This window comes from Mirounga leonina, unplaced genomic scaffold (assembly GCF_011800145.1).
Source record: "Mirounga leonina isolate KUSES-001 unplaced genomic scaffold, KU_Mleo_1.0 Mir_171, whole genome shotgun sequence".
NCBI classification, from domain to species: Eukaryota; Metazoa; Chordata; class Mammalia; order Carnivora; family Phocidae; genus Mirounga; species Mirounga leonina.
In genome coordinates, this window is record NW_023270436.1 from 715,202 (window position 1) to 727,780 (window position 12,579).

Below are 12,579 nucleotides of genomic sequence, written 5' to 3' on the forward strand. Positions count from 1 at the left end.
CCCCAAGCTCCCCAGGCTACAGCCCCCGGGCCCCGCCCGCAGCCCCCCTGCCGCAGCCCCGGGCCCGCAGCCCCCGGGCCCCACCCCCGCCCGCGCCCTTCCCCCACCCCGCCCGCAGCCCCCGCGGCCCCGCGGTCAGCCGGCTGGCTCATGGTCCCCGAAGCGGCGGGCCGGGCGGAGGCTCCTGTGGCCGCTGGGCCCACGGGGATGCCCCGCGGGTGAGGCAGCCCCCAGCTTCCAGCCGCGTTCATGGCGGTGGCCAGGAAGATCAAAACTTTGCTGACGGTCAACATCCTGGTGTTCGTGGGCATCATCCTCTTCTCCGCGTACTGCCGCCTGCAGGACCGCTCGGAGGGGCTGGTGCAGATCGTGCGCAGCGCCGACCGCCGGGTGCGGAGCAGGCACGCCAAGGCGGGCGCGCTGGTGGACCGCGAAGCCATCCTGCAGCGCCTGGACCACCTGGAGGAGGTGGTCTACAACCAGCTGAATGGTGAGCCAGGCAGCGTCCCGCTGAGAACAAAGGGGCTGGACAGGGGGGCTGGCACACGGCGCTCGGGACACGGAACCCTGGCTCACCCCAGGGCCTGATGGCCAGCAGAGGCTGGGATCAAACTCCTGTGTTACTTCGGGTGGAGCCTGGGTAGGAGGCAGATAAGAAAGAGAAGGGGTCCCTTTAGCAGAGAGCATTGTCCTGGATGACGGCTCATTCGTTCACTCGCCCGGTGGACACTTGAGAACCAACCTCCCAACCACACATGCAATGTATCCGACTTATTCCCTGAGAGAACTTGAAAGAACTTCTCAAGAGGGTCTAGGACTTGCTTTAAGAGCAGGCAGTGCCTGGGTCCAAGAGTGAGCGGGCACGTTCTGCTTTTCTAGGAGCTGTGGGGGTGGGGGTCTTCTCCTGGAGTCACCCCTCTCCCTCCTGGAGGATGTGGAGACGGAGGGAGGGCAGTGCTGTCCTTCAGAGGTTGTTGATGTGGTGTCTTGAGTGCTGGTGGGGAAAGGTGCCTCCCTGGGACCCCTGGGCCTGTTCAGACTCCCGTCCTGGGGATGCTCAGGGCTCCCTCCAGAAAGTGTTGCTGTGCGACGAGTGTGAGGCCAGCTGGTGACTCCTGGACAGATTGAGTCAGGGGTCCAGCAGGGGCTTGGCAGGTGTTAACCCCACAGAGGGACCTGGGCTGTGGTGCATGGGAGCCCACGGTCCTCGGGAGCTTCCACAGCAAGCTCGGCTCCTGGGGATGGGCTCCTTGTTTCTTCCCCGAAGGTGTGGGCCCCTCGCAAGGGTCAGGGCCAGTGGCCGCAGCTGGGAGGAACGGGTATTTTTCCACTTTGGGATGCAGCAGACGGAATAAAGTGCGTGCTGCTTCCTGGGTTCTCTCTGTGCCGAGGTACAAGGAGGAAGGAGAAAAGTTTGTGTGTTTACCTCATTAGTGGGCTTTTTCCTTCTGTTCTGTGCTATTCTGGTTTCTGCATTGGCAGCCCCAGCAAAGCTCCTCAGGAAGGAAGCATCAGTAACAGGCTCTGGGCGGAGGTGTCTGGGAGCTGGACTGCACTGTGTGTGTGGGGGTCTGTGTGCTCCCTGCCAGTATGGGGGTCTCCTTGGGGCTTCCTGCGGGAGGAAGCAGCAGCTTGAGACCCAGAGGCGTGGTGACACCGTGAATGAGGGTACTGTCCACAGCCTTACTCCCTGTCTGGGAGGGAGCAGAGCATCCTCTGACACACCAGGCGCCCCTCGCCCCCCACCCCCAGCTCCTGTCTCCTCCAGACGCGCCTTTCCTGAGTGAGCTCTGTGGCTTTTCTGATCTGTCCTGTGCAGCTGAAGCCACGAGGGGAGAAAAGTTTAGTCCAACTGCCACTTGGCCAGGTGATTCGTCTCTTGGAAGCTGTGTGCCCTGGTAATAGCACCTAGCTTTATTGAAGTGTATTTGCCAGGGTGTTATGGTCTGTTTTATGGGGAGAACCGGAGGGTTATATAAAAACATTGGCTGCACATCGGGTTGTGTAACATCCTGACGGCCGGCTCAGTGCCTTGAGCTGCAACTCACCTCACCCTTCCAGGTGAGAGGGAGCCAGGCTCCTTGGTGGCAGAGCAGGCCAGGACCTCCAACTCACTGTCCTGACACTAGCAGGATTTGGGAAGGGTTTCAGGAGAGCCAGTGTCAGCCCCTTGCCCACCCGGCCTCTCCCCTTCCTTCACCCACCTCTTTCTCCAAGTGTGTCCCCATCTCTCTGCCCCATCGCTCTCCTCTGTCTCTCTGTATGTTCCTGTCTCTCTGTCTCTCTCTGTGTCTTGGCCTCTGTCTTTCTCTCCCTCCCTCCCTCCTCCTCCCTGCTCCTCTCGGATGAGGGTCCTGCTCCCCACTTCTAGGCCGTGTACCCAGCACCGTGTCCCACCCAGGAGTCACTCGTGTTTGCTCCTGGAAACGACGAGAGCCAGTCTCTCCCACACCTCGGGTTGGTCCCTAAGGAGGGACAGGACAGGAGTGAGTGGACATTCGTTCACAAGGAGCCGTTTGAAAGCAGTGCTGAGCCCTCCAGCCTGGTGCAGGCTTCCGTGTGGCAGGGCGCTGAAGGGCAGGAGCAAATCCCGTGACCACCTGTCCGGCTGAGAAAAGATCCCCGGGGTCTCCGCCAAGTGCAGAAAGGAGGGAAGACATCCAAACGAAGGGAAACGTCACTGATATTTCCTCGACCTTGAGTGCTTCCTGGAAATGTCTCTCCTGGCTTACAGGAGCTGGGGGGAGGCAGGGGTGTCCAGAAGCAGGACGCTCTTCCACACCCTCTCTTCGGCCTGTCCAGTGCCCTTTCTCTGCAATGCCTGACTGACCTCAGCAAAGACCTAGTGAACGGTGTGTGTAGATCCAGAGTCACAGGACCTGGGAGAAGATGTTGTTTAAGGAAATGCGATATAGTCACATCCTGTATGTACACGAGAGTTTGCTTCTAAATTCAGTGCTCAAGGCAAGAAAAAAATGTTTATAGCCAGAAATCATCCTTTTGAATATGTTAAGTTGCACATAAAGTACAGCCTCCACGGGTGTGTGTGTGCGCGCGCGTGTGTGCATGTGCACGTGTGCAGGCATGCGCGTGTGCACATGTGCGTGCGTGCGCACACGCGTGTGCGTGCACGTGTGCGCGTGCACGCATGTGCGCGTGCATGCGTGTGTGTGCATGTGTGTGTGCACGTGCGTGGCTGGTGCAGGGCGTCTCGCGAGCGCCGTTTTGAGAGCCTCTAGCTCCGTGAGAAGAAGGGGGAGGAAGCGTCCCCATTCGGCTGCCTGGTCTGCAAGCCCTCTGCCCTTAGGAACGTGGCCAGTCCTGGGGGTGGGGAGGGCGGCCGAGAACTCCACGTGCGCTCCTCTTTCAGAGCTGAGCCATGGCCAGGCAAAGTGGTGGCTCCGTGGTTCTGCCCCTGGGCTGGTGAGGCGTCACCTGCTAACAGGGCTCGTGCGCGGCCAGGACGCTGTCTCCCCCGCAGAGGAGAACCTGGCCGCCCTGCTCCTTTCGCCCCTGCGGACCCGTTCTTTAGGGGCCGCGGATGGCGAGGTTTCCGCTGTGGGTGGCTGGCTGCTGTAGAGGGAGGTACTTTCTAAAACTCAGAGTGCACTCATGTTAACCCCGCTACCTCAACCCACCCCTGCCCAAACCTGTGCGGTCAGAGGGCGAAGCCTAGGTCCAGTGTATAGGCAGCAAAGCCCAGAGCCCGCGGGACAGCACGGAGGCCATGGAGGGAGTGAGTGGTGGCCGCGGTAAAGGCAGCATTTCCTTCACAGATGACCTGCATTTCTACAGTTGTCCAACGGCCAAGTTGAAATCACAGAGGGTCTGGTGGGTCCTAAGGCCTCCCAGGGTGCGGGCAGCCCCCGCCAGCCACTCACCCTCCCCTGGGACAGAGGTGATTCCAACTCTGCTCCCTCTCGAGCTTCCGAAATCCGGGTGTGACTGGGCCGTCTTTCCCGTATTTGTGCACGATGCCCGCCCTGTGATTCATCTGAGGGTAGGTGTTTGTCTGCTTTGTGCGCAGCCCTAACACCCAGGGTCCTGGGCCGTACCGTGCATGTTATTAGTGCTCCGCGAGTATTTGCCGAATGAGCAAGTGAGCGGATCTTTCTCTGAAGAATTCATTGCTTTTGCTTATAGTGAATTTATTTAAGAAGAGAGCTGCAAATCAGCACCCACACCCACAAGCAGGAGGTGACCAGACTGATGAAGACAAGACGTGGGTTCTGTTCGAGTCCAGCTGGGCGCTGCGGTCGCCCCGGGGCTCTGAGCCCAAGGCCGCTCTCTCTTTGTGCAAAGGGAGACTCTCGAGGGAAAGGCACCTGTAGGGATATATGAGCAGGAAACCCAGACTCTCTCCTTGCAGAGATCAGGAGATGGAGATAAAAGGGAACACTTCTCATGGTGGGAGTCAGTGTTATTCAACCCTGTGTCCTTCTTTTGCCAAAAATCCTGTCCGGTGTGTGGCCCCTTCCAGGACTGTGGCTCCTCCTCGGGAAGCCCGGTCTGTGGCAGACTGTGTCCTGAGCGGCCACCTGTCCCTGGAGGGGCGCGGGGGGGCGGGGGTCAGGCGCTAAGGGGTGCGTGTCCACGGCAGCGGGGTCCCCGATTTCTGAGCAGGAGGCCCAAATCCTACCGACAATCTGAGCATGCTGAGTTTTCATAACGAAACCCTAGTTGAGCTGCAGAGAGGTGAGGCGGAGATGCCGGATTCTGACCCAGCGTTTGCCAACAGAGACGCATGTCGATGTCCCGCCGTCTCCCACCGTGGTGTATGCTTTACCGATTGGCAGGCATCACGGCTGAGAAGCGGAACCGGGGAGGCTGTCCAGAGACCGTCCGCACGCTGTGAATGGTGCGTGGCGGACTCGGAGCCGAAGCCGCGCGAGGACAAGGAGGGGTTCTCACGCGCCCGGCGCATACTGTTTGCATCATAAAAGGAGGGTTAAATCGGACCCTGAGAGCCTGCAGAAGAGGGTGACTGGGGTCTGAGAGCGTCCAAGGATTCCTGGGGCCGCCAGACACCCCTCGCCCCCGCGGGGTGCCTGCCCAGCGCACCTGCCCTGGGAGCCCCGCATGTTGAGAAGGTGCTGGTTTCTGGAGAGAGGTTCCGGGCTTTTCTGTGCACAGAAGCAGGTCCGTGTGGGAAATGCTCCAAGATATTCCACGTGTTCGGGAGTGTGCATTCCACCAGAGAGCTTTCCTGTTCGCTGGTTTTAGTCCCACCGCCGGCTTCCCGCTGGGTCCGGGGCCTCTTGAGCTTGAGCTCACCGGTCCTCATCCTCCCGGATCTGCTTTGTGAGCCTCCCCATCCTGCATGCTGGTCTCACTGGCCATGGCTGGAAAGAGAGCGTGGTGTGTCTGTGAGTCCTCGAGGGTCCTGGCAGGTCTGGCTTCACCACGGCAGCGGCGGGTACTTGGCTGGCCTTTCGCCCCTGGGCCCGCGTCCCTCCTGCGCTGTGCTGATTTGCTACCGTGAGTGAGAAACTAGTGCATCCTCCTGGAGCCTAGCCTCTCACTGATGCCAGGGCAGGGCTGCGGGCCGTTTGGCGGGAACTGTCCTTTCCGTCCCCTTCCAGCTGCCGCGTGCCCAGCACTGGGCGCAGCCTCCCTCACTCTGAGAGGGTGGAGAGCGTTTGGTTTTGCTTTTCTCCCTCCTCTTTGCCTCCGCTTCCCGGCCTGCAGGCCCCGTCCAACCACGGATGAGTCAGGGCGGCCGAGGCCACTTCCCGGACACAGGGCTTAGCTCCCGCAGACCTGGCCCCTTGTGTTTGGGAGAAGGAGGTGCAAGGACACTCCACCCTGTGAGGAACACCTCTCTTGGCTCTCAGGGTGGCAAGTGGACCTCACCAGGCCTGGTTCCATGCGGAGACGTGCGTCTGCAAATCCGCAGCCGCACTTCTAGGAATAATTCATGCAGGCGGTGATCCCGGGCTTGGGAGGTGCGGGGCTAAGTGATTGCATTTACAATTCAGCTCCGCAATCTGCATATTTCAAAGGCCCTACTTTCTGAAAGGACAGTTTATCTTTCGTTGGCTAGAAACTCGACAAAAATAAGTCTCTAGATGTTTCCCTATCCTGTGTCCCACGGAGACATTCCAGGGTCTTAGGACCACGGTTCTGCTTCCCCCCAAAGGAAAGGCAGCCAGGTGCTGAAGGAGAGGTGAGAGGGGTCCTTGGATCTCCCTCGCGACTTGGGATTTCCTTTACTGGAACTCCATGCGGGATGGCCAGGATCGAGACAGTCTCCCCAACACTCTGCCTGGTGACCAGCTGGTGTCAGCCATGCATGATCTCTGCGTGGCCCCACATCACGTGTCTGACAGCAACTGGTCTTCCGGAGGTGGCTCTCACACCCACAGGCCACTGCAGACCCCTCCTGGATCATCTGTGACGTGTGCCGCACATGCTGGGACCTCAGGACATGTGTAGAGAAGGGGGGAGGCGAGGGGTGGTCTCTCCGGCAGGCAAACTCCCCTCTGCCCACGTGTGAGGCCACAGGCCCTTCCTGCCCCGGCGTTCGCTCTCACAGACCCGACCTCTCCAAGCCAGGGGTCTCCCCTTCCTCGAATGAAGGCAAGATCTCATTTCTCCATGTGTTTCGTGAGCACCTGCTATGCTCCTGATGCCAAGTCAGGATACGTAAGTGATTGGGATGCAGGTTCCTGCCCCGTGGGGCTCACACTGGGGAGCACGGCTGGCGAGGGACAATTTCAGTCACGATGATTAAGCCCACGCTGTCTGGGCGCCGTGTGAAGAGCCGTCCCCCCGGCCATCCTCTGTCCCCTTTCTGATGGTACCAAGAAGACTAACCTCGCCGGTCCCCCTTTCAGACGCGCATGGGCCCTTCCCGGCTCAGGACCCGTGGCAGATGGCACTTCCATAGCCCTGCGCCGCGTTTCTTCTCTACTGACTGATGTTTTGGACAAACGATACAGGCTTCCTATTTTGGGTGGTGATAAATCACCTGTTTAAGAAGCAAATATATTTCATTTAAAATGTGTGTCAACGTGAAGGACACTGTTGAGTGAGGTGACTGAGAGGTCTGCAGGGACGCAGATCCCACGGCAGGAAGGGGGGAAGACCAGATCGGGGGCGCTGAGCAGCCGACCACGAGGGCAGTCTCCCCGGGGTCGTGGCCGGTGGCCGGAACGGATGGAAGGAGGTTTTTAGTCTGAGGACACTTCAGTGTGAATGTGGCCTGGGAAGCACCTGGGCCTGCAGGATCCAGTGGCTGTCGGGCTTCAGGTGAGGCTTGAACAAGCAGCCTGGCCCTCTGTGTCTCCCCCTCCTCCAGGCATCAGCTTTATTTCATCCCTGGAACTGGGTCAATCCCATCTAAACCGAGGACACTGAGCATGGGGAAGAGATGAGTTCCCAGAAGAAATCCAGGAGGTAGACGCTGGGACCCAAACTTGATAAATGCCTTCTCCCTGTGGTCTCGCGGGTCTGCTGGGCGGGTTCGGTGCCCCTAGACCGCTGCTGGGATCCGGGGAACCCCTCCCTCAGAGACGCAACTGCCCAGGGGCCCTCATGCCGCTGTGGTTGGAGCTGCGGGGGGGCGGCATCTATGCGGGCGGGCGGCCGGACAACGTGTCAGTGGCGGGCAGCCCGCCCTGCTACCGCCCGGGCTCCGTGTGGGCGACGTCGCCTCATGGGAGCCGGGTGACTGCGTCGAGCCGGGACCTGCCCGAGAGGTCTAGGTCGCGCCTGGGCGTCTGCCGAAGCGTCTGTCCTCGCGAGAGTTCTTGCACAGCCCACGTGCGGGAGTGTTTTCTCACCCCAATCCATGTCAGATGTGTGTCCCGGGAGCCCGAGGTCCCCGTATCAGGGGCTGGACCCAAAAGACGGTGGAGAAGGGGCCAGGGGGCCCCCAGCAGCCCCGCCCCCCAGGCCCACCTGCCTGGCCCCTGGGTCAGGTCGGGTCTGATGTGCACCTGCCACAGGGGTCTCCCCAGAGGGCTCAGAGGCCTCAGCAGTTGGCGTTTTATTCTTCAGTAAATAAGCTAAGTATCTTCGTTCCTTAAAATGCCGGCCCAGGGCCTGGCCCCGTGCCTGGTGTCGAGGTGTCAGGCCAGCAGTGGGTCCTCACGGAGCAGAGCTGTGAGGCCCTGGTTAGAAGTGGGGCCTGGCTGCAGGGCCTGACTGGGTGGGGGGCCATGTGGCGGGAGGCGGGGGACACGGGGGTGCCGAGCACGGGGTCGAGTGTAGGGGAGAGGCCTTGGCCGTGGGGTGGGCTGCCTTGTCTGGACCGGTCGCCTGGGGCTGCGGTCATGCCGGGTCTGTGAGCTGCCAGGTGTATTAAAAGAGGGAAAGAGGGAAGGAATCTGAAGGCCGGCTTCCCCACACCGCGGCGCACCTTAGATGTTTGTGTTTGACTCTTGCCGTGTCCGCCGCTCACATTCACAGAAGTGTCTCTGCGGGATGGCGGTCCAGGAGTTGGGGGCACGGACAGTCCCGGTAGACACCATGTCTCAGGCGGGCTGGGTCCTCCGCTGCCCGCCAGGGCCCCGGGGTCGCAGTGGAGACGTTGACCTGCGCCCCCAGCCTGGTGTCCGCCTGAGAGTGACACACGGGAGGACGGCGTTGACCCGGCCTGCTCCCGACGCGCGGGGTGCTGCTCACACACAGCGGGCCCCTGGGCATTCGGAGGTCAGCAGGCTGGGGTGCCACGCGTCCACAGCTCCAGCCCAGGCCCAGCCCCCGTGTGTCGTGTAGACGCAAATAGTATCGTTCATGGTATTAAACTCAAACTTCCAAGAATACATCTTCAGAGCGTTCCTGGGAAGATCATAAGGTTTTCGCCGGAGATGGAGGGAAGGGTCAGTCACGAGCGTGTCCCCAGGCCCCCTGGGGTGGGCAGCGGCGCCGGTGACCCTCAGGGTGGCTTGCCTGTGGCCCCAGCCTCGCAGAGGCCTTCGCTTCATCTCCTGCTGAGGCCCCTGCGGGCGATCTCTGTGCCGACCCCTCCAGCGTGTTCCAGGTGGAGCCAGAGGCCCCACCGCCCAGCACTGAAGGGCCGTGCGGACCCCCGGCCTCGCGGTTCCCGCGTCCAGTGAGGAGGGACGGGAGGCAGAAAGATAAGCCGATTTCATCTCCTCTTGCTGTAACCAGTTAGCACAAACTCAGTCGCTCAACATGGCACACACGAATCCTCTGAGTTCTGGAGTCCACCACGGTTCTCTCTGAGCCAAAATCGGGATGTCCCCAGGGCTGGCTCCTTGGAGAGGTGCAGGGGAGGATTCCCAGCATCAAGGCACCTGCTTCCTGGGCTGGGGCCCTTCCTCCATCCGTGGACCAGCAGCCTGGGCCTCCTTGGCCTCCCTCTTCCACGCTGACCGGCCCCTGTGACTACATCGGCCCCCCAGATAATCCGGGGCCACCTCCTCAGCCCCGGCTCAGCTGATTCTCTTCAGCATATAACTGAGCACGTTCCCAGGCTCTGGAGCCTGTTTGTCCTCTGACCCCATTAGGCAAACTATACGGACTCCTCGATACTGAGAAACACTAAGGAGCAAACTAAGGCGGGGAAGGACAGCGTCAGCGGGAGGCACCGGTGTTGTGCTCAGTGCCCAGACAAGGCCTCGGGGAGAGACCGACTTGTAAGTGAAGATGGAAGTGAGGGCAGGACATGCAGGTGTGGCAGGAAATGCTCCAGGCCCAGCAGGTGCCAAGGTCCTGGGGCAGCGTGTGCCCAGTGCATTGGCAGCATGGCTAGAAAGCTGGTTGGGGGAGTCTGTGCTGGAGACCCATCGGGGAGCTGTGGGCGTCCGCTCAGGCTGCCGTCACAGACCGCCACAGACCAGGCGGCCTGCACAACAGAAGTTCATTGTCGCACGGCTCTGGAGGCTGGAAGACCAGGGTCGAGGTCCCGGCAGGGCTGAGTTTTGGCAGGAACACTCTTCCCGGCTTGTGGATGGCCTTTCCTCCGTGCGCACACATCCCTGGTCTCTCCTTCTGTGAGGTCAGTCCTCGTGCAGTCCTGCTGCCCGCTCGCAGGGTGCAGGTGGCCCGATGAGGTCAGTTGAGTGGGGGGGCAGGCGGGGAGAAGTCAGACCCCGCAAGCGAGCTGCTCTGCGGGGAGGGAGGCGTCGGCTGGATGGTTCCCCGTCTGGGCCGTCTCCCAGCTCGGGCCGCCGTGTGCGTGGTGCAGGGTGGCCAACAGCACCCCTAGCCTCCACCCACGATGCTGGTGACACCCCCTCCCCACAGTGTCCAGTGTCCCCGGGGCGGGCACCCGCTCGCCGAGAACGGGGGAGGCGCAGGTCAGCACGGCCAACTGAAGCAAGGCCACAGGGGGTATTTCTGAGACGGGAGGGGCACAGGTGTGGGGGAAGGAGCACGTCCTCGAGTGCGGGGCAGGGGTGAGACCCCAGCATCAGAGCTGGTTCCAGGGCAGCAGACGGGGCGGGAACTCCGGGGTTCTCTTCCTATTCTTCTATTTGCTCAGGGAGGCAGGAAGCGAGGTCACCAGCTGGGGATGCGGGGATACACCACCCCTCCCTCCTTCCTCTCTTTCTAAGGCATGGCCACAGCCTTAAATGGATGTTTAAGGAGCAAGTGTGTGTTCGGTTGTGTTCAATCAGCGAGCTTCGTCTTAGAATAGGGGGCGTTACAAAGCGCCTGTTGGGAGATGGGGACACTGGGAGGCCGGGGGACGGCCCTGTCTGCAAGGTGGAGATGGGTGGTCGGTGGGGGAGGGGGCTTGGGGTGGGAGTAAGACAGGGAGCGGGTGCTGCTGGGCCTGCCTTGCCCCCCCCCCCACATCTGGGGAGGACCCAGTCTCCTGCCTCCATCCCCCACCCAGGGAGGTTCCGTCCAGTTGTTTGCTGGGGTGACAGGTGGGGAGGCTGGGGAAATATGCAGCAGGCTCCCCAGACGGGGTGGGCCTCCTGGGGAACCTTCTCAGGGGAAGGGTTGGCCCCCTCCCCACACCTGGCCCCTCCCAGCCTCCACGTTTCTGAGGGAGACCCCAGGACTGGGCTGTTGGTTGGACCTCTGTCCTGAGCACGTTCCTGCGCACCTGGTGTTCACAACAGCCAGGTGGATATGCCGGGCTGAGTGCCCGGGGCCCTGACCATGCCGCCCCCACGGCAACCTGGTAAGGAGATGATCTCCCCGTCGCCTGCTGGGTCCGGGCAGGTGAGGCACTGGAGGAGGTGGGATTTGAATCCAGACACGTCTGGCTCCAGGGCCCCTGCCCTGTGCACCTCCCCAGAGACGGGTGGAGACATCAGCGTAGCTCAGTGTCGTGTATTATAGCTCCTGCCTTTTACAGCAAGAAAAGGGACTATTTTTATTTTTAACAGAATAGTGCGGTCAGACCGGCTCTGCGTGTAGCCCGGGTCTGAAACCAGCAAGCCTTGATTTTATTTCAGAGAAACGGCCTGGCTTCTGCAGGGACTGTTTTCACACCATTTCGAGCAGATTGTGGAAAATGCCTGTTGATAGTCTGCGTGCTTGAGCATTTAGCAGTGGACACAGAAGCAAACAAGCTTATCTTAATCGGTAGGAGGAGACTGTTGTGGTTAGAACACGGGCTGAGGAGCCAGGCCTCCCCTCATAGCCTTGGTCAGGTTTCTTCCTTGTTCGGGCTTCCTCACCTGCGAGGTGGACTACAGTCACATTTGTCTCCTGGTGTTGTGGCCAGAAGTGAGCAAGGGGTAAGCCCTTGGAGCGCTGCCCGGCTTGTGGTCTCCACTTAGTAGGATGACTGGCTGACGTGGCTCAGCCTGCTCACCCCCAGTGCACCCATCTTCCCACCCAACTCCACCGGACCAACCCTGTACATCCTCTCCTGATGCAGCCCACCCTGCCAAAAATGCATGGCACCCAGGCTTCCCTGGCAAGTTGGGGAGGGACATCAGGGAGTGGCTTAATCCAATTCACACTTCTTTCACAGGAAGCTGGCTCAGAGTGTGGTGCCTTCCTCTGAGAGTTTGCAGCCAGGTGGAAGGCAGCGAGTTACCAGTAATGCAAATTCAGAGGAGCACAAGAGGGAGGACTGTGTTGATGGGGACGGTCAGGGGGGATTTCATGGAAGGGGAGGTGTTTGAGCTGCACAAGAAGTTAGGTGGCTCTGGGTCCAAACCCCAACTGGGTGGCCTTGAGCAGGTCACTTCTCTCTGAGCCTTGGTTTCCATGTCAGTGAAACGGGCAGGATGATTATCCTTCCACAGTAGGATTTTTGAGGAGATTAGATAAGATAATGCATACGAATGGGGGCTCCTGGGTGGCTCAGTCAGTTAATCATCTGCTTTCAGCTCAGGTCATGATCTCAGGGTCCTAGGATAGAGTCCCACGTCAGACTCCCTGCTCAGCTGGGAGTCTGCTTCTCCCTCTCCCTCACTCCTCCCCCTGCTTGTGCTCACACTCTCTCTCAAATAAATAAAATCTAAAAAAAGAAAAGATAATGCGTACAAAGTGTTTAGAAATGTGCCTGACACATAGTTGGTCCTCAGAAATGTGAGCAAAGGTGAAGGAAGAAAAATAGTTGAAATTGGGTGGTATTTGGATAGATGGATAGCATGATGCCTGGCACATAATGGTTTCTTAATAAATATTTGTTCATTGGAT

At 60.1% G+C, this 12,579-nt stretch overlaps 1 protein-coding gene across 1 annotated transcript in view; it reads left to right on the forward strand.

Moving 5' to 3' along the window:
- Nucleotides 1-249: 249 nt before the first annotated feature.
- GALNT9 (polypeptide N-acetylgalactosaminyltransferase 9) overlaps nt 250-12,579 on the forward strand; it is a 76,521-nt gene continuing 64,191 nt past the window's right edge. Inside the window, exon 1 of the mRNA XM_035016784.1 lies at nt 250-490. Coding sequence (XP_034872675.1) covers nt 250-490 — 241 coding nt within the window. The remainder of the gene's footprint in view (nt 491-12,579) is intronic.